This window comes from Lagopus leucura, unplaced genomic scaffold, assembly GCF_019238085.1.
Source record: "Lagopus leucura isolate 7727_CA_CO unplaced genomic scaffold, USGS_WTPT01 Super-Scaffold_741, whole genome shotgun sequence".
Taxonomy (NCBI): Eukaryota; Metazoa; Chordata; class Aves; order Galliformes; family Phasianidae; genus Lagopus; species Lagopus leucura.
In genome coordinates this window covers 8,300,298-8,328,259 of record NW_024962256.1, presented here as the reverse complement: position 1 = coordinate 8,328,259, position 27,962 = coordinate 8,300,298, and the positions used below count along the sequence as shown (strand labels likewise).

General features: G+C 42.9%; 2 protein-coding genes across 2 annotated transcripts in view; both read right to left on the bottom strand.

Annotated features, from left to right (window-relative positions):
* Nucleotides 1-1,112: 1,112 nt before the first annotated feature.
* Nucleotides 1,113-8,551, bottom strand: LOC122175699 (CUB and zona pellucida-like domain-containing protein 1). The gene is made up of 10 exons (XM_042863565.1): nt 8,470-8,551; nt 6,913-7,045; nt 6,610-6,691; nt 6,440-6,572; nt 5,499-5,649; nt 4,741-4,943; nt 3,697-3,869; nt 2,693-3,078; nt 2,080-2,348; nt 1,113-1,279 (listed from the first exon to the last, which is right to left on the bottom strand). Exons 1-10 carry the CDS (start codon nt 8,549-8,551, stop codon nt 1,113-1,115), a joined length of 1,779 nt encoding a protein of 592 aa, XP_042719499.1.
* Nucleotides 8,552-11,044: 2,493 nt separating this feature from the next.
* LOC122175698 (deleted in malignant brain tumors 1 protein-like) overlaps nt 11,045-27,962 on the bottom strand; it is a 31,551-nt gene continuing 14,633 nt past the window's right edge. Inside the window, 22 exon segments of the mRNA XM_042863563.1 lie at nt 11,045-11,804; nt 12,788-13,173; nt 14,058-14,233; nt 14,625-14,654; nt 15,317-15,391; nt 15,644-15,676; nt 16,161-16,202; nt 16,335-16,370; nt 16,516-16,548; nt 16,980-17,012; nt 17,462-17,781; nt 17,783-17,803; nt 18,661-18,988; nt 22,282-22,359; nt 22,679-22,753; nt 23,002-23,100; nt 23,621-23,680; nt 24,234-24,311; nt 24,739-24,837; nt 25,225-25,254; nt 25,985-26,302; nt 26,650-26,748. Of these exon segments, the coding sequence (XP_042719497.1) occupies nt 11,564-11,804; nt 12,788-13,173; nt 14,058-14,233; nt 14,625-14,654; nt 15,317-15,391; nt 15,644-15,676; nt 16,161-16,202; nt 16,335-16,370; nt 16,516-16,548; nt 16,980-17,012; nt 17,462-17,781; nt 17,783-17,803; nt 18,661-18,988; nt 22,282-22,359; nt 22,679-22,753; nt 23,002-23,100; nt 23,621-23,680; nt 24,234-24,311; nt 24,739-24,837; nt 25,225-25,254; nt 25,985-26,302; nt 26,650-26,748 (2,690 nt within the window). The 3' untranslated portion in view covers nt 11,045-11,563.

Sequence of the window (27,962 nt, the reverse complement as noted above, 5' to 3'; positions counted from 1 at the left end):
AGCCCAAATTCAGCAGCCATGGATGCAGAAATGAAGGAAAAAAAAAAAAAGCTGCTTACCTTTAGAAGGCCTCATTTAGGCAGGGATCTCTGGCAGAAGATGCCCTCACTTCTACAGCCAGCCCTTAAATGAGGTCTGGGAAAGGGTGGATCCTGGCTCCAGCCCTTCTGGTCACTGAGCTGCATTGCATGCACCTGAGCTGCCCTGGGTTGGCCCTGCCTTCCACCAGGTGCTCCATCACTGCTTCAGGCCATGACTTAGCATTTCCACTATAAGTAGCCTTATTGCTTTGTATTTACTGTAACTTGTTGGGATCTGATCTGTTGTCATTCAAAGAGGTAGAAATATTACAAAGTCCATCTTTATTGAAAGGTCAATCTTTGTACTTCACTCTGCTTATTGCTCTTCAAAATCTGGGGTGCACCATTTAACTTTGATTGTATATGGACTTCCTACCTTGGACAGATATTGTTATATTCAGTGTCTTAGATGCTTTGAGCAAAAACTGGGGGCAGCAAGTGTTGACAAGGGGCACATAGTAGACACGTAGAAGAAAACTGATGTCTCTTGAAAACTATCAGCAACCTACAAAAGCCAATTGCAGAGATGGGATAGTTTGTGCAGAACAGCTATCTCATGGTTGTCCCTCTGTTTAACTCATGCTAAGTACAGTTTCAAAATGACTTGAAAACAGGGTGTTTTTTTTTTCCTTTTTTAATAAGGACCTAAATCATCTCCTACTTTAGATGAGTAACATTACATCTAAAGTTAGTTTTTGAAATGTTTTCTGAACCCCCTAGAATAGGCAGTAGCATTCTTCCAACTCATTTAAGATGATGATGCTGATTTAGATGATGATGCTGATTTAAGAAAGATGATGATGCTGATTTAAGAAAGATGATGATGCTGATTTAAGATGCAGCCCTAGGTTGAGGAGTCTGTTTTTCATCTGTATTCTTTTTTCAAATAATTAAAAAGATTGAAGCGTGTTTCCAAGCATTGTTGCATTGCAGGACTGTTAATTTGCTTCATTTTTCCCATTCTCCCCTCTTTGAGTGATAAATCTGAATAGAAATTTGTTACCAATTCACAACGTTGTAGAGCAGTTAATATCAACTTTGGATTTTTTGGTAGCTGTATCTCGATAGGCATTTATTGTGACATTTTAGTGCCACAGCTACCACAGTGATAACGTTTGAAATCAAAACCACAAATGAAAGAGTGTAGAAGCTGTCTTGTAGGTTTGGGGCTTCTTCAGCATCTGTCCTAGTGAGGGATTCTGTACAGAGAGAAAATAAAGTGGAGTGTTTAAAGCATTGAAACGATGTGGTGCCCAACAACACTCCGTAAGCATTTTCTCAGGTATTTTTTTGAGATGTTGACCTGCACTGGTGCTGAAGGTTGTTGGATTGGGGCAGGAAATCTCAGCTGTCTTAAAGTTTTGTAGCTCTCATTTTAAAGCATTGTGCTGAGGATTTTTTTGCTCCATTGCCATTCGTTCCATTTTTTGTCCCAGTAGGCCATGCATACAGTGAGAAGATATTTACTCTAGCACTGTCTCTTATGTTCATCATCTGGCATAGCATTTCTGTAGCACTAATAAACAATCAAGTGAAAGTGAGTGGAAGGAGATTTCTCAAAGTTAGTTCTATGACAAGATACAAAGGTTATAACAAAGCCTGATCACGCCTGGGGATGCATTTGTTTTTTAAAGTGAGTTTGTGACTTGGAGAAATAAGCTGAATTCCTTAAGGTTTACTTCATTAAAAAAAAAACACAAAATTTGAAAGTCTGAAATCTCATTTCCTAACTCTTTACAAATACATAGTAAAGTCCTGCTCATGCTACTTTTGTAACTAGAAGTGCTTATTTTTTGGCTTTAAAGACTTGAATGCAAAAGCCCATTGGGCTTGCAGTTTGAAAAGTGCTTCTACATTCACACAAAAGGCAAAGTCGTTGATCCCATTGCTCTGATACCATGCTAGATCTCAACTGCTGCAACTCACCTCACTTGTGGAAGAAAGGTAATGGATTTACATAAAGGAAGAGCTTAGTTCTTAATTCACGTGCCCTTCTTACCTAGATGCTCAGCAGCCCTGCGGTCTCGTTTCAGGCGGATAGGACCTACTACAGCCTTGGTTTTCCAAGTGAATGAAGAAGTATCCCTCTTGCGCCTGGAGACACAGCCTTCGGTACAGCGAGAGTTCACGCTGTTGCTGTCACAAATTAAAACATCACACTGGAGATAAACTGATGGAGCTCTCCTCAGGAACCTGAAGGCATTAAAGCTGAATCTTCCATAGTGCTCCAGGGGTGGATATGTTACCACAGTGTCATCTTTGTTACAGCTGCAACAGAATTCAGAGAGCTGTTAAAGTGGACCACATCCAGTAGTCACTCTTGCCAGCTACTATTAGCTCTAACCCAGAGCATTTCACTAGGGCTATTATTTTTTTTTCCCCAGTATGTGGGCATACAACGATGTGCTTCCCCCCCACCTCCCAGTGCAATGGGGCACATGTTTTTCCTGGTTCCATTTATGTACTGCCTTTAACTTTCTATCAAATTTAGCTTCCAACCACAGCCTGCTAAAAACAGTTGGAGAAGAGACAAAGGTAAAAGGACTACAGCTGACATACAGTTTGTATTTTCTCATGTACTAGGAGACAATCAAAGTAATTTAAGGTCTTACCCACTTCTAATCAAGTCATATGTTATTGATCCAAAATCAGACTGTGGAGATGCTGTGCAGGTATCAATGAACACCAAAAGGTCTGGGTCAGTGGAATGAAGGCTGACTTGAACAAAAAGAGTTTGGTTCAAGTCTACATAATAGGGGGACTCAAGTACAGGGCTGGAGAATGAATCAGAATCATAGAATGACATGCTAACGTTGTATATTCCCACAGAGGTTGTGTTCTGGATTACATTGTTTTCTGTTACATAAATGACTTCTAGGGTTGAATTCTTTTCCATTATGCATTTTGCAACGATCTGGACGGTCTTTTTGCGGGTGATGATGTTGCCACTTTCAGAAAGAGTTATGATGTTGGTGTAAGTGATGCTCTGATCTTCCTCCTGTAGAAGAAATCATATGAAATGCTCAATTTTCATGACTGGAGAGGTGCAAATGTGTTGAAGTGTCCCAGCCGCACTTATCAGAGGCTCAAGATACCTTTGCAATAGGAGGTATGTTGCAATCAAAACAACCACATTCAGCCTTCTCACTCCTATTTGTGCCATGCATTTGTGCCATGAGTTGAGGAAAATAACAAAGCTACAGTTCAGTCACTCTTGTCTAAGCAATGCTGTTAACTAGCTCTTAGGAATCTTGCTGTCACAGGGCTTTTCTTTTTCCTCATGACTTGTATCACTTGCAGAGAATGGAGCCACATACCAAACACTGTGTTGCTTCTGAATAACTGCATTGTGCAGGAATGAAATATAATACAAAAATGTTGGGAATTAATTTGTTTGGATTACCCTGGGTTTCCTTTGAAAGCCTCGTTGATCGTTAGGTGCTACCAGAGAAAAATATCTTTCATCTTCAAGACGGGAAATGTGTAATTGGGTGAGCAATGTGAAAGTAAATCTGCTGTTAATTCATTCTCATCCTATCCATAAACTGTTCTGATGAGTCCCTGTCATTCCCAAGCTAGTGTTGGCTTGTACACATCCTTTTTTCCCCCTCTTTACCTCCTTAGTTGTTTCACAGCTGCTTAAAGGAAAGGAAAAGATCACTTGGTCTGTTGTAACCGGCCTGCAGGATGGGTCATTGAGCTGTAGGTGAGTTTCATTATAGCCAAGGGAGTCCAGGTAAGCCTTGCTCAGAACAATTGTCATTCTGTCTGAAGAGCATGTAAGGGATGCTGCCATTGAGAGAGAAATTAAAAAAAATAGATTACCACAAAGCGTGCTGCAGTTATTTCTCACCTGGTCCAGCTCAAGGCCTGCCCTTGAATCCGTTGCATGGTTCTCAATTTGTCAGAACCTGACCCTGAAATGGCTTACGCACATCTGAGGTCACTTAGAATTTCATGCTTGGCTCCCAGAATTTGCTAGGCAAGTGAAATCATGTAAAACTCATGCTGAAAATTTAATTTTAAGCACAGTAACACAATGAATTGCAGCATTTATAAAAGGGAAAAGGAAGCAAAGTGCTACTGCAGAATGGGGGAGAGGAAACAGATTTCTGGCAGACATCAAAGTTTTAGAGGCTGCCCTTTCTACCTTGGTTAATGAGAACATGGGTATGCAAACAACCGATAAGGAACCAATAAGGAAAATTTCCCAGCTCGGGGTAAAGGAAATTGCAACATTCAACCCCCATTTTATCAACTGGTGTGGACCATTTCCTGAATATCTTGGGAAACAAAAACATATAGTGAGTCAAAAAAAGCTTATCTTTAGATCTCTGGAAGGGCAACATTTCCTATTGTGTCCCAGAGAAGGAGAAAAATCATGTTTTTTGTGGAGATGTCCAGAAGGAGGACCAGAAGGACTGAACAAAATGCTTTGTTTTGAAGATAGATCAGGGAATAACTTATAGTCTATCGGAGAAACTAATGTGGGTTTTTTGTACTTTAAAAGAGTTAATGACTGCCACAATAAAGGCTGAAATCCTCAGGATCAACTGTCAGATCTTTTTGACTTTTATCATGGAGGGGAAGATTCGTATGTGAAAATGAGAAGCAAATTCTCACTCATAGCAAATACACTTACTGTCAGGCTCTGGGAGACTTGGCAGAATGCTGGTATATCGAGCAGAAAACCCTCTGTAGGAGTTGGCATAGTCTGTAGACAGCACGACTGTCATGACATTTGAAGAAGATTCAAACGTGGGCCGAGAAACACCGCATACTTTTCCAATTAGGCCAGTGTTAGTGGTGAGGCCGTCGTAGACTGCCAGAAAATCAAACTGGCAGTGCTGATCTAGTTCCAGGCTATAAACAGAAAAACATAATTATTGTACTGGGAAGTCTGAAAACTCCCTCAGTCTTGAGGCTTTTCTCCACGCATTATGTCAATCGATGCTGCCATCCCACTGACACAGGGGATCAACCTTGATAAAAAGCAGTGAGGGCCAGGATGACCCACAAATGCTGTTTTAAAACATGACCTTTATGTAGCAAAAGACTTAAAACTGTTGAATTTAAATTCAGATCAACCACAATAGCTTATGGAGAGTCACCTCTTCTTGCTTGCCTGTCTTGCTGCCTGACTCTGCAACAGCTAAGGGGTAGCACATAGGGATTTGGAACGTGTTGCGATTACCTGAACATAAAAGTCAGCAAATCACATTTGTTTTCAAGGTGTATAGATATTCTTACATGTCTTAGATAATATTATAGATATTACATATTATACACACGATAATATCTTACATATTATAGATAAGCTTACAAATACTTTTGCTTGCTGTATTTGAAGTAATGCTTCTGAACACAATGAAAGAAGAGTAACGGTGCATAGTAAGCGTGTAGTAAGTATCTACTCACAACAAATCCTGAAATTCTAAGCTTATCTTCGAGTTTTCTGTAGTCTGTATGTGCCAGACACAATAGGTAAACTCAGGGTAAGCTGCTGGGTAGTTGGGGCTGGTAAATGTCCCACTGGGACCAGTCAAGTTTCCCCCACAGTTTTCAACTGCTGAAAGGAAGAGCAGACACAGTGGTTAACACAATGGTGTATGTGTAATGAGCCATAAAAAATAAATTCTAAAGGTACAGCAGGGTTGCTTTTCTAGGATTCCATTCCTGTAGAAACGAATAAAGGCACTAAAGATAACATTTCTATAAATTTGAGGGAATTTCAGGTCAGGTGGCATCTCATAATTCATTATAAAATGGAGCCTGTTAGCACATGTGCATCAAAGCGCCGTGTAAAGGAAACTGAAACGGCTGTAGATGAGTTGACTTTGGTACTGTGGACAACTGAATTGAATTCACTTTGGGGGTAAGTTAGTGCTTTGAAAAATGAATACTGAGAAGACTGCACCAACCAAAAGAAACCCTGAGTGACTTGGTTAGAGAAATCTTGGTCATGGTCTGCATGGAAGTGCAAGGTCTTCATGTTTGACTGATAGGCAAAGGCAGAATAAAATCAAGACAGCGGAAAACTCAAAAAGAAAACACAGGCTGTAAACATAGGGTGTGTTTTTCCAGTAGCAGAGTTAATTAAACACTGGAGCAGTGTAAGCAAGGATGTGACAAGTTCTCTCTCCAGTTGAAGCTTTCAGGTGTTGGGTACCATGCCACTCAGATCAACAGGAACAAAGGAACTGATCGAGAGCTAGGGCTGGTTATTATTATTTTTCCTTCAGAATAAGAATATATTGAACAAATGCAGAGAACTTACTGGATGAAACTTTGCCTTATAAGCTTTCCTTCAGTGGTACAGCTTAAATGGTGTTTAATGACTGCATTAAGTTCCGGCTTACCTGTTTCTGGTGAGAAGAAGTAATAGAAGACAAAGAAGTTTCGTGTGAAATCCACAGAGTTTGTTGTAATGAGAAAAGTCAGACTGTTTGAAGATGACTGGAACACTGGGACGGCGTCAGTGTTGTTACATACAACTCCTCTTACAACTTACATCCATCTCCTCCATTTCTTGTCCAAGAAGAGGTGAATTAGGTGAGGCACCATCATAGACTTCAATATTTTCTGTTTCACAGCTTGAGGAAGGATTGAATCTATTTAAAAAAACAAACACAAACAGAACAGATAAATATGCAGGTTCCTTGGGGTATACAAACTCAGTAAGCATTTTACTGAAGCAAATACAGATAAATATTTGGAGGTTACAATGTCTTGAGATGAAATTAAGATATTCAGCCTGATACATTTCAATATTTTTCTGTGCTCTGTTTTGATGGAACGAAATGCTACCGGAACAGCTGGAGGAGATACTTACTTGAAATACGAGAAGATGAGCCTAATTGTTTGATTATCACTCCTCTGAATGTGCCAGACACAGTTTGCATTTGAATTGAGGTCAATCTTTAATGCTTGCTTTATGTCTGAGAGCGAAGCACCGCATTGAAGATCTGTTGGGGAACAGAGGACAGCAACCAGCTCAGCCTTGCAACAAGGTCTCATCCTGCACTGTGCAAACTCTGGGACAGTCCACGCAGAGCAGGCAAGCAAAGCATTGTACCATTTTGATTTTTCGTTTCTACTGTAGTAGCCAATGAAACTTGAAGAATCAAATAGGAAAAGAGTATGAGAAAATATTTTTTTTCTCCTCACTTTCACGAATAGCAGAGAAAATGGAGCTAGGGAAACACATGCAGGTGAAGCCAAAGGCAAAACTGGGAATTCCAGATGACACGGGACACCTTGGCAGCTCTCATTGGCAAGGTTGGTGGTTACAAGCACCTCAAGCCCTGTCTTCCCCCTATGCTCTTCTCCTGAGGATCTTTGGATCTAGTTCTGGGTTTCAGCCTTTACATGAAAGCACCTGGGGACCCACACCCAGGGAATCAAAAGAGCTCTTCAGATGTGAGCTTCTGAAGGACCGTGTGTATGATTGGTGCTGCTCACAGTTCTGGTCCTCCATCTCCAAAAGGAGGCAGCTAAAGAGGAGAAGCTTCAAAAAGTGGCAATGAAGGTGAGCAAAGGTTTAGAGAAACTTCTGGACAAGAAAGAAATAAATAAACACCTTAAAGCAATGTAGGACAGAAAAGAGGAGCCATAGGTCTGTATTCATGGTGAGGTGTTCTCTTCCTCTATAAAAATTCAGTGGCCTGAAAAAAAAAAGCACCACTAAGCTGTGATTTCGAAGCAAAAAACCCAGCTTTTGCATGTGGATTTTTGCTGTGGATTGATGTGAATTTTAAAATTAAACGTCAAAACAGCTTAAAACTCTGAGAAAAAATGTCTTTGGTAACTATCAAACACTAAGAGCAATTCCTCTTCTGGTCAGGACAGCTTAAAGCAGCAGGAAGCATTTCCTATACAGCGTCTACGGTCCCAGATGAAGAGGTTGGAATTACTGCTGAACTCCAGAGGGGAAAGAAAGGTTTAGGGTCAAACGTTTGTGTCACATAGGAAACCTCTGAGCTGTAAGAGCATTACAAGGTCTGCTTTGCCTGACTTGGTACCAATACTTCATCCCACAGCCACCACAATGCCCAAAACTGTTTCAAAAAGCAATGCTTTCCAAGTCACTTCAGCCATTAGTTCAATACAATATCAATTTATAAAAGCATGTTTCCATTCCGGAGCAAAATCTCTTCAAAATTGAGTTCTTCAGTTAAAAATTTGACATAACTACTCTTGCCATTTTTTGTTGTTGCTGTTGTTACTACAGTCTTTAGGAGTTACTAACATCTGAGTGTGCCAATATTTCGCAGCAGTATGCTAAAATAAGATGCACTGGGATGTACATTTGACATTTTTTTCTTCAGTTGCCTAATAAATAATTCAAGAGATAATTAAATTCCACAATAAAGAATGTTACGTTCCATACCCATGAATTCCATCGAGTTGTCTTCAGCAAAAGGCAGAGCAGCTAAGAGGGGCAGCAGGAGGAGCTGTCTGAGCACCCGCATTTTGATGGCAGCTGGGTTAGCAGCCGAGGGTTTTCTGCCTTTTATACCTCCTGCTATTTCCTAATCATCTCGTACGGTGTGGTATCCCAGAGCTCTATCTTAATATCTCCGTTGCTTTTTCTTTTTAACTGATACAAATGGGAAAGTCAACAGATGTGCCCTTTTTTCTTCCTCACATGTGCTGCGTAGAAGTTGTTTAACTGTGCTTTCATCTGCTCCGCGTGGTTTCAAAACATGTTCTTCTGTTGGTTCGTTGAGCATCTGTTCAGGTGTGCTGACGTTAGTCTGACATGGACAGCAATGTGCTGAGTGGGACAGACAGCCACGTCCAGCCTTTGATCAGAGATAGCTCCGTTGTTCCCACCTTCCTTTTGGCACATATCCCTGTAGGCTGCCCTGGGCAAATCAGCGTGTCCTTACTGGAGATTCCTCAGCTTGTAAAATATCATAACAGAGTTGTTCTGAGTAGTAATTTCCTGTTGCTGAAGCATTGGTGGCTGGACAAGGCCAGGTTAATGCCAGCCATGGATTTAACTGAACAGAATTAATTGCACTGCAGACGCTTTGTGAGTAAAACTTGGTTTCAGTGTAAAAGCTCCAAGAGCCCCAATTAGAATCATAGGTTCATTAAGGTTAGAAAAGCCCTCTAAGATCCTCAAGCCCAACCCATGCCCACTGACCGTCTCTCATGTCCATCTCCACGGCTCTTGTGCGGTTTGTCTTTCCTGAAGAATTGAAGCTCTTTAAAGTGGAGCATTTCCTACTGCAGCAGCAAATTGCAGAGTTTAAAGCTTCCACAGGCTGTGATGCTGACAGTGCCACAGACGGCCTTTTTGTTTGGCATATGCCCAGCAGGGCAGATTGGGAGCCTTGCTGGGGGAATCTTTCCAATGTGAAGAGGTTCAGCTGTGCAAACAGATGTTCTTTCATGTTCCCTAGCAAAGGCAAACTGCAGAGCAGACCTCTTTGAAACACATCCAGGTGCTTCTCATTTATAACCATTTCTTTTTCGAATAAAACAAAATTCCTTTCTTTTGTATGCAAATATTGAAATACTGCATCTGCAATTACGCTTCCATTCTAGTCTCAGAGCATAACCTTCCTTAAAACAGTCCTCCCCGTGATTTTTAACTGTCTTTAAGGATTCTGAATGTAGCTCTCTTCCTCAGGACAAGATATTTGTACTGACTTTAAATGTGGAATGGAATCACAGAATCATTAAAGTTGGAAAAGACCACTAAGATCATGTATGCAATCATCAACCCATCACCACCATCATCCCATATACAAGAGGTATGGAATACATTTCATATTTGAACCTTTTGATTCCAGAAACACCGAATTAACATTTATCCTTTATAGCCTTTCATTTCTTGAACCCACACACATATTTGCAAGCAATTTTCAGCTGCTAACACCCACTTTATGTGCATTTAAAACATGAACTGGTGTACAAAACTCAGCCCTGGTCAGTGCTGCATCCAGCAGCACTAGGAATAAAACCCTCTGTGGCTGTTATGTGCTGGTACCTACAGGCTGGTAGGCAAATTCTTGGGAGTTTTTACGTATGGGGAAATCCTGTCCTAATTTTGCTCTAAAGGATCTGGAGCCCCGAGCCTGGTGCCAAGTCTGAGTTCTCAAACTTTTACAAATTCTGCACGTTAAGCCCACGTTCAGATGGTGCAATGTGCTCACGGATCAGGCAGAGCTGAAATATTAATGACCTGCTGTGAGTTCCCTCTTCCATCTCCAAAGAAAATGGCTGGGAGGTCTTCAGGAAAGTCCTCTAAAATGGGAACAGGATGACTGTATGGAAGGTATTTTAAAACAGCTGATCCTTAGAACAAATTAGTGTGCATTTTGGAAAACAGGAACAAGAATTCAGCTGCAGTGGATCTGTTATTTAAAGGCACTTTTCCTCACTGCCTGTGGCTGGGAGTGCAATAGCAGAGAAAATGTGACTTCAAGCACTTTAAATCATTACCTGTGAGAAGCAGAACAGCAGGGTTACCAGCACAGTGGAGTTCTATGTGAATGAAGTGCAATTAGGAAATACTCCAGCTCAGGACTGAAATCTCAGCCATTTTCTTACCAGGCATTACAGTCCCTCTGGTTTAGGATTGGCATTAAGTGGAGCAGCCCTGGGCAGAGCCACCTCAACAGAGACCTGGTCAGATCAGATCTAAGCATCACACAGAGCATCTCATTATGAGTTTGAGCAATTTGCAGATATTCACTGCATGGAAACTGAGTACTGGCCTTCAAGATGCTTTTTTCATCCCAACAAAGCTCACCACGTTACCAAAGTTTAATAAATCTCTTTCCTGTAGAGTTCTGTGGTGACTTTCAAGACACTTTTCTCTATTATAAACTGAAAGTTACTCTTCTCCCTGTTTTCACTATGTCATTCCAATAGGGCAATTTAACATATTGAGTTAAACACATTCCTGGCTCAAAGTAATACAGTTGGAACAGATATTGAAAGTAAAGGGATGAAACAAATACGTATATCATGAAGAAAATATATATTTTTTTTTCAGGTCTAATCTCCAGCAATAAAAACTGACATGGAAAATGGGAATAGGTCATAGGTATTGGAGAGATTACAGCTCTGGGCATGGACAATATTTCTTCAAAAACTGTTGAGCTCCTATTTAAAATAATTGCTCAGACGTTATTGGTTACAAGGGGTTCCTATTCTTCTTGAGCTTGTAAAGCAACACCACTGCTTTACAAGGCAGGTTAGTTATTCTTGAATACTAAGTATTTGAGTTATGCAGTACAAGAGAGGGAAACAGTCTTGGTGGGGAAGAACAAAAAGCTGATCCATTACAGTTTATCACTGAGTTTTTACTGAAGTTTAGGCTTTTACAGATCTGGAATATAGATCCAAAAGTTTGAAATTAAGGAACACAATACAGTTAAGATTAAAATACGAGCAGGTGTGCAACCTACTGATCACATTTATAAGTGATCAGCGTGATATTAGAATTAGAAGAAGTGTTATTGGGGCTACTGTAGTCTGGAGACAACGATAATGACATTTCCACTGCCATCTCCTGTGCTTCTTTTGCCTCTGGCTATGCAGCCCTGGTAGCAGCGGGAGGAATAATCGTATCTGTTGCACACTGCCATCTTGCACTGTAGGTAAACGGATGAGTATCTGCTGATAAAACTGGGGGCTCTGAATCGGAACTGGACAATCCTGCTGTCTGGTGAAAAGTAGCTCCTATAGGTTGGGTCTCTGACACACCTGAGGTAAGATAGAAGGGAAAAGGATAATAGTTATCACACAGAAACTGTGACGTGGTTTTTGTGTCATTTGTTTCGTTATTTACCAGCAATTTTCTTTCTATTTATCTGTGAGATTCATCACAACTTATAGTCCTGAACTCCTGAACACAGATGCAGTAATACAGAAATTATATGGGTAGGATGGTATATGTAATGAAACATACATAACTGCCACACATATATGTAAATATATGAAAGTAAAGCATCTGTTGGAATTCCAAGTATATGAGAAAGGGCTATTGTGCAGCCCTGTTATCTTCACTTCAGCCTTTGGCTTTGTAAAAACTGCACAGAAACAAACCCATATCCCAAATCAAACAAAGACACTTAAATGAGTGTCAATTAGTTCATTCTTGCTTTTTTTTTTTTTCCCCTAATAAAATGTGTGAAATGCCTTCTGAAGATTTGTACTGATTTCTCTCCCCTAGCAGAATGCAATGGTGAATTCAATGGTGAATTAAGCATACTGCGACAGCTTAAAAAGATGTGCTTGTGGTGTTAGCTAGTTCATGTAACATCCAGCTGCTTCTTACTAATGGATAACTCAAATGTTTCATAGAATCATAGAATGACCTGGGTTGAAAAGGATCTCAAAAATTATGTAGTTCCAACCCTTTCTATGTGCAGGGTCACCAACCAGCAGCCCAGGCTGCCCAGAGCCACATCCAGCCTGGCCTTGAATGCCTGCAGGGATGGGGCATCCACAGCCTCCTTGGGCAACCTGTTCCAGTGCCTCACCACCCTCTGGGTAAAAAACTTCCTCCTAATATCCAACCTAAACCACCCATCTCAGTTTAAAACCATTCCTGTTTGTCCTGATACGTTACATATTAATATGTTACAGAACCATGGCTTTTTGGCGTGTCTATTTATTATTTCCCATATTGCCTCAACCACACACAAGGAATAGCTTTGAAATGGCTGCTGAGATATTTTCCTTACCCGTTTCGTATGATATCAGATGCCACAGTCACAAAGTCATGGGGATTTGGAGAGACCACGCAGGTGTCTGCAAACAGCATCACGTTTGGCTGTGTGCTGTACAGGGTAGCACGAACAAACAAATCCCGGCTCGGCATTACATAGTATGGTGCTTCCTTCACTACATTGGAGAAGGATGGCGAGTCATAAAAGGCAAACTTGACGACAAATTGCCTAGATGGAGTTTCCTGGTACGCGGGCCGTATGACGCTGGGTATTGTTTGGGCACCAGCATCGTCGTATATTTTGCAGGCAAAGTTTAGCAGAGGATTTCTATTTCTGCTGTAGGAGTTGCTAGAAATGGATCCTTCCACTGTGTTGGAGTAAGTGATGGCTCCACGTGATATCTGTTGAAACATTAGTAGGTTAAGAGTTGCAGAGGAATGCTGAAAACATTTTCTAAATGCTACTGGAACTGGGGGCACAGGCAGAGGAGAAGCATAGCCAAGGCCACCATGGCCTTGCTACCCAACACCATGGCCTTGCTGCCTGGCCTCAGAGCTGCAGGGCTGTGAGAAGGTGTGCAGCACAGTGCCAGGTGAGATAAGGGCTAACATGGGTCAGCTGGATGGATGGCTCATTTGAGATCATTAGTAGCTCATGGACTCGAGAGGGAAAACAGGTATAAACAGAGGTATAAAATCCTAGAGGAAAAAAAAGAAAACCACAACATGGAAAACAACAAGGAGCCAGCAGGGAATGGCAGCTGAGCACAACAAACATGCTCCAAGGAGCCATGGGAAAAGAACCTTCTCCTGAACGGTACCTTGCCAGCAAAGACCCTCTGGGAGTCTCAGTGGTGTGGTGAGCATGCAAACACCCAGCTAGTTAACTTGTGCTGCACGTTGTATTCACCAAAGTGTGGGTTTGCTTTATATAACCTCTTCCAAACCCACTAGCAGAGTCTTTGTGCACAGCTACATGTGAGAACAAGGTGACCTGAAGAGCAAGCGTTACAAAAGGGAAGGGGAAAAAAAGACGAGGAAGGTTCCTAATAATCTGTATAGCTTAGAATCAAGAACTTCAAGAAGCATAATTTTGTTGTAGTCTTATTATAGTGTTCAATGCTTTGTTAACATAACACTGTTGATATTTGTGCTCCACCTCAACTCCTCCAGGTCGTGTGGCTGCATCCTCACATAACAAGCATTAGAAATGCTCGAGAGCTTCTCTCACAAATAACTTGGACTCTGTCTTGGCACACAATAGTTTCACAGCCTGAGGTTCTCACCAGCCTCTGTGTGCCACAGCCATCGTATGGTATGCGGAACATGACATGGTAGCTGCTGATCACAGGCTTGCACCTGGGGTCCCTCAGGTGGATGTCACTTGCAAGGTACCCTCGGGAGTTGATGTAGGATCTCCTGATGATTGCCCGCATGTAAGTAGGCAGACAAGCAAGGGTTGCTGGAGGAGAGGAAGTTTGTTAATAAAACATGTTTTACTGCACAGCATAATGCAGCATGTGTTAAATACCATTACGAATGCAAATGCGGGCTTTGCTGGCAATAACAGCTGGCTGCAATAACCCCTGAGCTGTTTCTTTGGTGATGAGGTCCCTCTGGAGTGCGCTGGCACACCTGGCTGACAGCCTGGCAATCTGCTGGCAGATGTTTCAGATGTGCTATGCCCATAAATGTAGCAGACATAGGCCAGCCTGTCCCTCAGTGCTACACTGGTGCTGAGCAGACATCCTCTGCCGTATACTTCCAGCCTCCTCCAACACACATCTTACCCAGCACAGGAGGGGCTTAGGAAGAAATGTAATCAAAAAGAAGAAGAAAGGAAAAGAACTTACCTTGACTTGTAGGTACTGGCTTTGGAGAAGCTTTTAATGGGAACAAAAAAAGCAAAACAAAAAAACAACAGAGTAAGTGAGAGTGAATGATAAAAATATGTGCTTGTGTGTGATCAGCTTACACAATGATAATCAAATGAATGCAGTCTGACTAGAAAAGGTAGAATCAACTGATCTGAGGAATGGAATTGTCAAAAGTGATAAGAGAAGTGTATAGACTGGAATGATGGCATATGGCTAGCACTAAGGGGACAAGACTTAATTCTGCTTATTCCTTTGTGTAGTCAGATGACTCCATGCTCAAATGCATGCGCTGCAAGGTCAGATCCCTGTATGTTGCCAGCACAAGTATGGATGTTTTTCTGGTGTGGCTGGAGTGTCAATGTGTAGCTAATAGGGCCAGACTTTAAAAGAAGACATTATTCTGCCTTCAAGAATTTGAGGTGTGATATTTGCAGTGTATGAGCAGAACTTGAACTTCAAGCTTTTTCAGAAAGTTAAATCCTGTTGCAGGGAACTTTAAGGTTCAAACCAAATACCATTGGAAATATCAGAAATTCACAGTGACCTCAACTTGGGAAGGTGCTGACTCCCAGAACAGAGTAAAATGGGGAGCTGTGTCAACATGTCATCGGATCACAACACTGAGGGCTGACCAAGTGCTTAAACCAGAATAACACTGCATTACTTACAAGTGCTGATTTCTGTGCTTTGAGGAGTTGAAGAGACTGGTAGAGTTGAGGAGACCAATGGAGTTGTTGAGGCTCCTATTGTGAGAAGAGAAAATATGGAAGTAAACATTGTCTGAATCTTAAATACGTTCATCCCTCATATTATGAATGTGTACCCCACACAAATTAGGCCAAGGATTCCTAGTGGCCTTTCTTGCCTGGGGAACTTCCCTGGGCTCTGAGCTCTGTTCATGAGCATCAGGTTTTTTTTTTTCCTTGAGGGAATCAGCAGTTTTGTGCTAAGCTTAAACATGACTCCAATTGCAGTAAGTGTCAAGCAACACATACCTGGTGCTTCAGACATGGTGCTGCCTGCAGGAGCTGGTGGGACATGAGAGAGAACACAAAAGTTAGAGGCTTCCCAGAGCAGGACAGGTGTAATGCATGTGCAGGGCAGGAGAGCCCCAGGCTCACACTCACACACTGACTGCACAGCCCCAGGAGATGAAGCCATGCTCAGCCCTATGCTGGTGCTGCTGGGATCTGCTGTAATGAGGGAGCATCCCCAACTCCAGAGCTGTGCCATGGCTTGGATGCTGGGGGATACAGAGATCCCAGTACTGTCTGTGATGTGGGGTTGCCCTAGGAGCCACGTGGTCCAGTGCTAACCCCAGGTTATACTGGTCCTGTACCAGCACCAGCCCACATTCCTCCCTGGCTAGGTGTGGGAGCCAAGAGAGAGGTTACTGGGATCACCTCTGGGAATGAATGGCTGCATCCATGAGATTACATGCACTGGGAGCCAGCCAGCACCTGGTCACAGCTTGGGCAGAGATCTGAGGGTGTAACGCTGAGCATCACTTACAGCTGGTAGTGGCTGCTGGTCCAGGAGTGGGAGAGGTGGTTACTGTGAGAAGCAAAATAATGAAACAAATTATTGTCCACAGCAAAGCAAGGACTGCTGATGTTGAGGAAATTAGTGGTTTTGTGCCAAGCTTAAGCACCACACCAAATGCAGTAAGTGTAAAGTGATGCATACCTGGTGCTTCAGACGTGGTGCTGCCTGCAGGGGTTGCTGGACATGGGAGAGAGCACAAGTGTGGATCAGGAGCTGCCCAGGGCAGGACAGGCAGGATGTACCCACAGTGAGTGTGCACAGCCCCTAGGGATGCTTCTGCATCCTGAGCAAATCCATAAGGTCTGCGAGCAGAAATAAGTACCTGAAGTTTCAGCTGTGGTGGATTCAGTTGGGGCTGCAAGAAAGAAAGAGCCAAGCATTAGCAGTCTTTAAATTATCATGTGAGCAAAGCAAAACCTATCCAACCAAAGCCAAACTGACATTAAACTGCAATTAAGACCAATATAATCAGACCCTCATTTCAGTTCCATTGTAGCAATTGCCTTCACCTGTGCTCCCAGGGCTGACCAGATCCTTTCCCCAGGTGCCCAATCAGTGGCTCAGGCCATAAGTCAACAGTCCCGTACACCATGCCCACTAATCATGACCCTAATGCATGCCTATTCATGTGAGCGCTGTGATTTTTTGGAGCTAACAATATGTTCAGGGCTGTCACTTCCCAGAACGTAGATAGCACTACTGAAATCAAGGGGAATCAGCACTCCATGATGGGAGAAATAATATTTGACTACATCTGAGGTGACTGAGTGGTGAAGTGCTCCATACCTGTTGTTCCAGGAGTGGTAAGATCCACAGGCCCTGTGGGCAGAGAAAATAAACACCATCAAAAAAATGAAAGCCAGATCATTGGTTATAAAGAGAGATAAACAGAAGCACAGCCTGGTATCCCCTAGACCATGACCTAGGAGATGTTATCTGGTGCCCTGGAGCAGCCAATGCCACCCTACTGAGGATGTCTATCAGCAGGGGATGTTGATGCAGGTGGTGGGGAGAACAGCAATTCCATCCCAGCTCTTCACCCAGATTGCAATAGGAATTGCTGCTGGCAGCAGAGCAGCACCACCTCTGCACTGTATGCTGAGGTGAACAAGATCCTGGATGATATGCCAACCAGCACTGCTTTTAAATAAAATAACCTAGGTGCAGCTTGAGGTCAGTCAGGAAGAAAGCATTTTGCTCTGTCATTTGCTAAAGCCTCCAGGCAGGTGTGGCTCATTCACACTAAATAAAATGTAGAAGAGGAGTACCTGTGCAGACAACACCAGCATCTTCCTTGTGCAAACAGTCATGCGTTCCCAGCTCCCTGTGAGAGCACTGCTCCAGGAAGGACTCATCCCCTGTGCATTTCACATCATCCATGAGGATATCTCCCGTGCCTTCCCCAAAAAAGGCACTTTTTTTGGCTGAGACGGCATCTCCGCAGCTCAGCTCCCTGCACACAACCCTGGCACTGTTTATGTCCCAGTCATCATCGCAGATGGTTCCCCAGCTGCCGTTGTAGAAAACTTCCAGGCGCCCTGAGCACTTGTTGTCTCCATTCACCAGCCTCAGAGACAGCTCTTGGAAAAACAGAAGGAAACACGTGATTGCTCAGCAGTCCCAGCAATGGGCAGATGTGTTTACCAAAGAGGAAAAACCAAGTTGCTATGTAAAATATCAGATGTGAAAACTTTGCAAGACCTGCCTATGGAGAACTCACCAGCTGGGACAGGCTCAGTTGGGACTGGGGGAGTAACAGGCTCTGGAAAAGGAAACAGAAAAGTGAACTTGTGGTCTTGCTACAGCGGATGGTTAATGACATTCTTCAGTTCCTATGTCAGGTAAAGAAAAGCAGTAGTGACATAACCCATTAATCTCTGGGAGCATGGACTCAAAGAGGAGAAGGCCCATTTCAGCCATTTCACCTCAGTCATTTTGGGTTCAGCAGATCTCTGGCACTGCAGGGCGAGGGGAAGGTGAGCTCGAGATAGCAAGAGAAACATATTTGAAACTGCCTCTTTTCTGCTTTGTCTGAGTACGGCCAGAATTCAGACATTTGCACAACCTGGGCTCCAGCTCTGCCAGAGGGAGGTGGGGTAGGACTGCCAAGGCTGACTGCTCCAGCAGTGTTAAATAGGCAGTGCCTTAGTATCTCTCTTGGAAAGTCCAGCAGACATATGGCCATCCTCTTGCCAGGAAATGAACAGTGCATGTTGGCAAACGGTTCTTTTGGAGTGATTTTGAAGTAAATTCTCTATCTTTTCTTCCTATTTATTCCCTTTGCTTCTTCCAAGTGTCACCTTCCTACATTCCCGTGTTCCATTCAGAACACAAAATTGCTGGAAAACTGGGAACTGATTTGCAAGAATTCTCAAGGAAGTTACTGTTAAACACAAGAAGAGGACGTTTTAATTACAACTGGTCATAGTTCACAACTGATGAGAAATCAGGACTGAAATGTGCTCACCTACCTGCGCAAATGACGCCGGCGTCTTCCTTTGGCTGACAGTTATGCACACCTATCCCTTGGTGAGAGCAGTCCCACAGGCTGTCCTCATCCCCTCTGCACTGCACCTCATCCAGGAGGATGTTCCCAGAGCCCTGGCCGAACTGTGCTTCAGGCACTGCCAACATAGGCTCCCCACAGCCCAGCTGCCGGCACACCACCTCAGCAGCTCCCATATCCCAAGCATCATCGCAGACTGTTCCCCAGCTGCCGTTGTAAAAGAGCTCCACACGGCCTGAGCACCTGCTGTCACCATCTGCAAGGCGCAGGGACAGGGCTGGAGCATCTGCTGGGGAGAAAGAACACCACAGTCAGTGACCCAAGGCAGTGCTAGAGACTGTCTGCATCATTGGGATGACGGGGACCGGTAGCCTGTGGTGTGGTTGGATATGAGAAAGCATCCTCCTCTGAATTTACGTGCTGTTTTAGGATTGATATTATGAAGTCTTGAAGCCATCTTTCCAATGGTTGATCATGCAGCACCCAACGGGCACAGACATAGTCCTCTTCCATGAGGCACTGATGCAGGGAAAACAACCCTCATCCTTACAGGGTTCTTACCATTTCTTTACCATCTTTCTCATCTATATGGTAGCGTTGTCTAAAGGATGAACACGAGCACCCAGAACCAACCTTTCCCTGGGACACCTGCAATCTAAGGAATATGGTTTTTTTTCTTCTTTAAATAATACCTGATTGGTCTTCTTTTCACTCTGGCATAACAGATGGTTGGCACAGCATCATTTCCCCAGAATAGTAGCAGAGCTATTTCTACAGATCAGGCTCATTTCTGAGAGCTGGGTACTTATGGAATAATCCACACATTTATCTCACTTTCAGAGGGAAAGGCTTTTAGAGATCTGAAGTTCCAAATTAGTTTTATGGGTCTGGAGTGTATTTTTCTTTCAGAGAAAGAAATCAGAGACTCTGCCGACAACATAATTGAGTTCTTCTGAGTTTGTTGCCATCATAAACTGTACCAAGTATACACACCTGTCTTACTCCTTGGTAGGTCTGTGATTACAAGGTTTTCATTTCAGGACATTTTGCTGTCACCTGGCAGTCATTTGTAACCAACTAATGTACATCCATTCAGAATGAGTACCATGTTCCAAAGGACTCTCTTTGCCCTTAATTCCTTTTTGCTGACCATGATCAAAGCTCCTTCCATCTGAGTACCGTGCTTATCATTTCCTTCTGCAAAAGTTGGCTGTAAAGAAATGTCAGGAGCGGCGTGCTTGGCTCACTTCCCAAGATCAAGGCCTGAATTTCTGAGAGAGCTCCAAACACGATATCAGAGAGAGAAAAATAATTGAGTCAAAAGATAACGTATTAAACAGGTGCTGAGTAGTCATCAGCAATAATGAAGGGTGTTACATAAAAAGTTTAAGAACTAGATTTCATTAGTTATCTGTATCTAGGTGGGAGAAAGGGAGGAGAAAGGGAGAAAGGAGGGAGATTAAAAATTAAGCATCCAGATCCAAATACTGAGTTAGATTACAGGCAGGAATAAATGTGTCATGATTCAGCTGATATTAAAGATACCAGTATTGAGAGAGAGGCAACCTCCACTGTTGATATTTACTTTTCTTCGAAGTCAGTGCTTTGCACATGGCTATGTGTAAAAAAAATACTCAAAACAATTAGTAATCAATTAGTTCTCCTTAGCCTTTTGTAGCCAAAGAACAGTTTTCATACAGTTGTCACAGTAAAAGTAACGAGTTGCTATAATTACAGCTATAAAGGAGCCTTTTTTTTTTTTTTTTTTTAAACATTTTAACCATTGACCAGCTTCCCTTGTTACACACAGTATGCCTAAATAAGATAAAATTGTTGGCTCAAATACATGGGTGAATAGGCATAAGCACAGCACTTAATAGTTACAAGCACTTAGTTGCACGGTTGTGAGGGCAGTATTAGGAAAGCACAAATACACTGCATATTAGGTTCCATAAGCCTGCACAGTGCTCAATAGAGCTGTCATTTAAGAAGAAATTCACATTCAAACTTCTGAAAGCCAAGAAAATAAAAGTAAATCCCAAAGGATTTCTCAGTTTCACTGGTGCGTGCTGAGAAGTGCCCACTTCTTTTCATTCAGTTGGAATAGATCCCAGTCAGAATAAGTAAGGCAGGCAGCAAAATCTGGTCGAAGCTCTGTTAAATACCCTTTAAAGTAGGAAAGTTTTCATTTATGTCCTTTTGAAATTGAGATGGCTGGCAGTAAAAAGGTAGAGAAACACTGACTTAAATCTGTGCTGAACATTTGTCTGTTAATTTGCAAGACATCTAAAGAAACTAGGGTGGGTGGATCCTAGAGCTCAAATATGAACATACTGCTCAAAATCAGGTTAATGGGTGGAGCTGTAAGCAAATTTGTACCACCTTTCCTACAACTGCTGCCGTGGGCATGGAGGCACAGCTCTGAACTTCTGACAACATCGATAAAGCTGTTGAAGACAAGTAGGTTTGGAAAAGGTTACAAAGAGAAGAAATACCAGTTGCCTTAGTAATTGTTTACCACATTCTGCAGCATCTTGACCTAACAGATGGCACGGGTGTTAGATAACCAGCCACCACTACTGTACTGTAATGAAATCCTCAGCCATTAACTCCGACACTTTGGAACATAGGTAGAGTGACAGAAGGAAATGCTGGACCTGTGCGCTCTCTGGAGGACAAAATGAGAATTCAGAATGAACAGAATGAATGCCAAAAATCAGCAAGTTGAACTTCTACACTGACAGGTGCGATGGGATGCTCATTGGAAAGAGAAAAGCAAGGCACAAAGGCTAAATCATCCTTTCAGCTGGCACAGAAGGACCGTGGAAAAACTGGAAGCCAGTAACATTGGCACTGCAGTGAGCCAGACCAAGCTCAGTCCTGCTCTCAGTGGTACATAGGAGCTGCTTGTTCTTCTCAGCACTAAAGAGGCCTCAGCTGCTTGGTCAATGATGTATATTTAATAAAGGCAGAGATAATGAGGAGAGCTGGGATGGATGATTCAAGAAACACAATGGGCTTGAAAATCACGAGCTCTGAGGAATGGTGTAAAGAGCTGTGGGAAGACTTTCAATAGCCTGAAGATGACTCTAAAAAAAGATGGCATCCTGGTTGGATGGCCATGAGTTGTCCTGGCTGATGCAAAATGGCCCTGTCTGGTGAAACTATGCTTCTGAGATTTACAAAACTTAAGTAATTATTTCATAGACTCATTAAACCATTTCTGTGACTAAATCTCTGGTTGAATCTTTGGGGGAGGAAAACAGGAACAGTGAAAAACAGTGTTCAAATGTGAATAGGAACCAAAGCTGATTACTTTGGTTAAAACAAAAATATACAGTAATAGCTCATCAGAATGCTTTCATAACTACAAGACTGGGGACATCCATCATTAAATGGATGTGTTGCTGATACATCCCAACAGCCTTTTTTGAATGAAGATGTCACAGAGGGCCTTGTTCCTTCACACAAATGCTCAATTTCTTGTTGTCTGCTGTGAATATTCTACAATCTTAATCCAGCCTCAAACCCCCAAGTAACAGCATTAGTCTTAGAGATTGCTTGCAAAACAGCTGCTCTTACCTTCATAAGTTGTGCCTGGGATTTCAGTAGCTGATGTGGCACTTCCCTCTGTGACAACAGTGGATGTAGAAGATGGCTCTGGGGTCACAAGCAAGTTGGGGGAACAAAGAGAATGGAGGAGAGAATGGCAGCAGTTAGGAGTGAATCTTGATGCAAGCATGTGGGTATAGGCTTTCAGGGAAGTGAGTGAATGCACAGCCCTCTGTTCTTACTGATAGGAGGCGTTCACCTTGATTTAACATTTCATGGCAGTAGATCTGGGTGTTAAATCTGCCTGCCTTCTTCTACTGCTGGAGATGCAGCAGTCATTGCTAAAGACGCAGTGGCCACTGTTGGGGCAGTGAGGGATGTGATCCTTGTTGTGTTTGGGAGTACCTGCAGCAGAGGAGTGCCTCACCTTCCCCAGAGGTGGTCAGGATCTCTGGAACAGCTGTTGGCTGCGTGGCTGCAGTGCTGGGGGCAGAGGAGGAAGCTGCAGGGAGGGTCAAGGGAGAGGAAACAGGTTATTAGACAGAATCACCTGAACTGGATGCGAAGGAGAAATACAGGGGTGTCAAAAGGACTGCTAATGAGCTGAGGAGATGCATTACTGGAGTGAAGCATGAATCAGTCACAGACACTTGAGCTGATATTTGGTGATATGATTTAGTTTATATAATCTAATTTAATCAAAAGCTTAAATACTGTTCTTATATTTTATCACACAGAACCTCTTTTTACCTTTAGGAGCTGTGGAAGGGATTTCTGGAGTTGAGGTCACAGTCACACTCCCTTCTGCAAGTGGGATGGTTGATGTTGGTTCTGTTGAGCTTTCAGAGTCTAACAAGAAGCAAGAAATAAGAAAACATGACAGCATTCAATAAGGCAGTATGGCTGAACCCAGTTCTTGATGCATTGAATTGGCTTCAAGCTTAGTGGAAAAGAGAATCCATGTATTCCCTGCCATCCTTTATCCACTCTCAGTGCTCAGAAATGAGTCTTCGTGTCTTTGCATTACAAGCATCAGGAAAGTTTCAGTCCTCTCTCTCAGTAACGAGAAAAGCAAAAGGAACGTGAGAAGCAAAACTAGCAGTGAATGTTGTCATTTGGCAACAACAGTGGTTGGTAGGTAACTTCCCAACACGGTGCTGCTGGCAGCCTGCCCACGCTCCCAAAAAGCCAGCAGGTTGGCACCAAGCAAATTCAGTTTATTTCATTTGTGTTGGTTACACTGAGAGATGGTGGCTTTACCTGATTTTTTTAGCATGTCCATTGATCCCCCTCCCCCAGACAAAACTTACAGTCACATAGATAAACACAGCAGTTTTCTAACATGCTGCATTGTGCAGATGCCTTTTACCTTTCCATGACAAGGTGGGGATTTCTGATGTCCCATCTTCCTCTGTAGTGGAGGTGGAACCTGAGCAAACAGAAGAAGCTCTCAGGATGGGAAATTAAATGTCTGCCAACAGCAATTAAAAGCAGATGTGTTTTGAGGAATTAGAGACTCAGTTTAGATCTCAGGCTTGATAAACAGCTGTGTAATTAGTCTGCTAAATTACTGGAGAGGCAGGGGTCAAAATGAGGGAGATGATCTCACATGCCTGACTGTTCTTTAATTGTCCTGGAGCAGTCATGAATCTTGGACACACCAATCACAATGATCTGGACACTTGACACAATGATCTGGACTACTACACAAAATTTCACGTGTAATGCTACAGCTGCAGGCTCAGGGACATCCATCATTAAATGGATGTATTGCTGATACATCCCAACAGCCTTTTTTAAATGAAGATGTCACAGAGGGCCTTGTTCCTTCACACAAATGCTCAATTTCTTGTTGTCTGCTGTGAATATTCCATAGATTCACACAGTCACATCTTCTTAATCCAGCCTCAAACCCCCAGTTAACAGTATTAGACCCCCAAGTAACAGCATTGCAAAACAGCTTGCAAAACAGCTGCTCTTACCTTCATAAGTTGTGCCTGGGATTTCAGTAGCTGATGTGGCACTTCCCTCTGTGACAACAGTGGATGTGGAAGATGGCTCTGGGGTCACAAGCAAGTCGGGGGAACAAAGAGAATGGAGGAGAGAATGGCAGCAGTTAGGAGTGAATCTTGATGCAAGCATGTGGGTATGGGTTTTCAGGGAAGTGAGTGAATGCACAGCCCTCTGTTCTTACTGACAGGAGGCGTTCACCTGGATTTAACATTTAATGGCAGTAGATCTGGGTGTTACTTCTGACTGCCTTCTTCTACTGCTGGAGATGCAGCAGTCATTGCTAAAGACGCAGTGGCCACAAATGAAGATGGTGTTGGCCATTGGCTAACCAAGGCTGATCACACACAGAGTTAAAAACACAGGTGCTGAAACACTTTGACTGAATTCCAAGTATTACTGCCTGCTGTAACCAAATTGCACACTACTGGATTTTATTTATTTTTTGTAGATTTACAGGTTGGGTTTTTCTCTTGCCTTTATCTGTAGAAGTCGCCAGTTGTGTAGTAGGTGTTACAAAGCGGTCTGTGACCAACGTGGTTGATGAAATTGTAGTTTGGGTCCTCTCTGTGGATACTGAAAGTTAGTGGAAATACATTATTGGAGAACTATAAGAATGGTCATCAGAACTGAGGCACTGATAAAATAATGTATGTGTCAGGTTTTGTGTGGCAGTGGTGAAATAACCAAGAGTCTAAAGCCTACAGCTGGAATGTAGAGACTTGCCACATGCTTTCTCTAATTATTAGTTAGTGAAAGGCAATCAAAGTTCCTACAAATAATCCAAACATCCAGGTCATTAGAATAATGAATTAATGAGGAAAATTGGGAACACACATTCTTCTATGATACTGTCTGGAAAAGAGCAGTAATTGCATGATTTTCAAGTTAAAAATCAGTTTCTGAGCATTTAGGCATACTGTGAGGTGCTAATGGACTTAGATTGCAAAGACCCTGCCTTACCTGTTGGTGCAATCGTGGACTGTTCTGCATCTGTGAACACAGAACAAAGCAAAAATTGCCATTAGCTTTGGCATTAATCAAATTGCTTCAAAATAGGTGGCTTCAGGCTATGTGATCATTGCTTTGAGTGACATCTAAGATAGAAGTGTTGATATTTATTTTCAATTCAGACTCAATTCAACACATTTCAGACCTGCTGGATGCGCTTCTGTCTGCTCTGAACTTGTTGCCTGGCTTATCTTGGGAAGTCTGGAATCAGCAACAGGATGAGGGGAAATGGTTTTAAATTGGAAGAGGGTAGATTTAGATTGGATGTTAGGAGGAAATTCTTTACGGTGAGGGTGGTGAGGTATTGGAAAATGTTGCCCAGTGAGGCTGTGGATGTTCCCTTCCCTGGAAGCATTCAAGGCCAGGCTGGATGGGGCTGTGAGCAACCTGGGCTAGTGAGAGGTGTCCCTGTCTATGGCAGGGGGTTGAAACGAGGTGATCTTAAAGGTCCCTTCCGACTCAAACCATTCTATGGTCTCAAATGACTTCTCCCCATATTCACACTCAGTGCCCACTGCTGCCAATTTTGATATGTTGCACATGACATCCTTGTGTTCCTTGCTCACTTGGTTCAGCCCAAGCACAAGGAGCATCTGCATGCACATAGCTCAGCTCCCATCTGATTTCCAAATCCTACTCTGATGTTTCTCGCTATTATGGTCAAGGATAAAATCCAAATCAATTTTTAACAGCACAATTCATTTTTTTTTACCTGAGCAGACGACACTGACATCCTCATTGTGTCCACAGTCACTTTTGTTCCAGCCGGCATGTGAGCAGTCCCAAATGTGAGATTCGGTTCCTGCACACTTCACATCATCCAGAAGGATGCTTCCTTCTCCAGGGCCAAAGTAAGCCCAGCCCAGGACAGAAACAACTTGGCCACATTTGAGTTGTCTGCACGCAACGCTGGCACTGTTCATATCAAAGAAATCATCACAGACTGTCCCCCACTCGCTGTTGTGGTAAACTTCAACCCTTCCAGCACATCTGTCCCCACCAGATGCCAGTCGCAATTGTGGTGTCTCTTCTAAAACCAAAGCAAAAATGAGCAAGTAAGCATATCAGTTTGCTTATTCCAGGATATCTAAACTTCTAACATCTAAGGCTGCATCCCCATCTGCTCAGGGGTGGGCTGTGTGGTGCTTCTGTGTCTCCACTTGCTGGGGCTGACTGGGAAATGCCTGCAGTGCGCAAAGCAGTGGAGCCCAAATCAGTGCTGTTGATTCAGCCCAGTTCACTTGGCTCTGCTGCACAAGGACCTGTTCTATCATTAAAGGGCCATGGTGAGATAACCAGCTCACGCAGGGGGGGTCCATTAACCCTAACAGGGATGCCCAGAAGGCTCACTCTCAGGTCTACGTCTCACCCTCTTACCTTTGGGTTTAAATGTCTTCTTAAGCCATTTTGAGAATTTGGCCCATGGTGAGGCTGAACCTTCACTGTCTTCTGTTGACTGCCACCAGAAGCCATTTGCTGTATAGAATTAATAGATACATTAGCATTGATGTAACACAGTTCTAGATAAGTTTTATGGTTTCCTGTGCTGACACAGAGTTTGATAGAGTATTTACTGGTATGTGACATATTTTCAAAGTGAAAACCATCCTCCCTTTGCCTGGAAGGACGTGCTTCTTCTCTCATAATTCAGCGGAAGATGATTGTAGAGGACCTTATTTCATAGCAGCACAAGAGCCCTCATGTACATCCTTCAATGGATGGAGACTCGGGCTTCTGGGAGCTGAGCTCTGCCAGAACTTGCTGGGGCAGTAGAGAAGTTACTTATCTTTGCCGTGTTATTACCACAAAAGCAGAGGAGGCTGTGGATCATTTGTTTGTGCAGAGTGTGGTGGTTGTTTTGGCCAACAGCCCAACATGTCAGCCTCAACTGTTCTCTTTGCAAGTGCCTGCTCAGGTCTTCCTGGGGAGCCCAGACTTCGCCTAATTCTGCAGCATGGAATGTAATATATACTTGCTTAAAGGACTGACTAAACCAAACTGTGGCATTACATATCTGTAGAGCAGCTCTTCCAGTCTAGTTCTGTCAAGTTTAGGGAATGATAGATCTCTGTAAACTCATAGGCAATCCTTTGCTTCCTCTATGCAGAGAAATTGCAAAGAGCAAGCAGTGATCTTTCTGTCTTTATACCCATAAAGAAGCAAGAAGGCTCTTTCAAAATTAGCAAGCTCTGAAGATCCATGCCTGATTCAATCAGGAAATTTAGGAGAAATTTCTTTTAGAGACTGTTTTTTTCTTTTTTCCCAAGCTAGCATTTGCTCATCAGACACTTTTGCTCCTGGAAATAGATCAGTGATCCTAAATTTGGGAGTTTACAAGGCAAAAGCCAAAGAGACTTTTCCATTCTAAATTAATCCAGGTCAAACTGAAGACAAAAGCAAACTTATTGACAAGAGATTACAGTGCTGGGATTTTACCACCTTCTTGAAAGGCAGCTGCATCCTATTATGTCTGACTTGCCTTCGCTCTTGCTTTATAAATAATTCAATATAGCCAACCCTTGAATCTATGTTCTATGAAATTATTTCTCCTTCTGGCTGATGAGCCTTTGCTCATGGTGCCCATGGATAAAGATCACGTCATTCAAACCAGTGAGATTATAAGGAAGGTTTGGGCTGACTTTTCTGAAGACTGAAGGACAATGGCACTTCTGCAGTCCCGAGTCTCTGCA

What these genes read in the sequence shown, in the direction of transcription:
- LOC122175699 (XM_042863565.1), bottom strand. Translation starts at nt 8,551, where the DNA reads ATGCGGGTGCTCAGACAGCTCCTCCTGCTGCCCCTCTTAGCTGCTCTG. An exon ending in CTCATCTTCTCGTATTTCAA is followed by an intron (nt 6,692 to 6,912) that starts GTAAGTATCTCC and finishes TTTTTTAAATAG; the next exon opens with ATTCAATCCTTCCTCAAGCT. An exon ending in ATTCACCTCTTCTTGGACAA is followed by an intron (nt 6,573 to 6,609) that starts GAAATGGAGGAG and finishes GTAAGAGGAGTT; the next exon opens with GTATGTAACAACACTGACGC.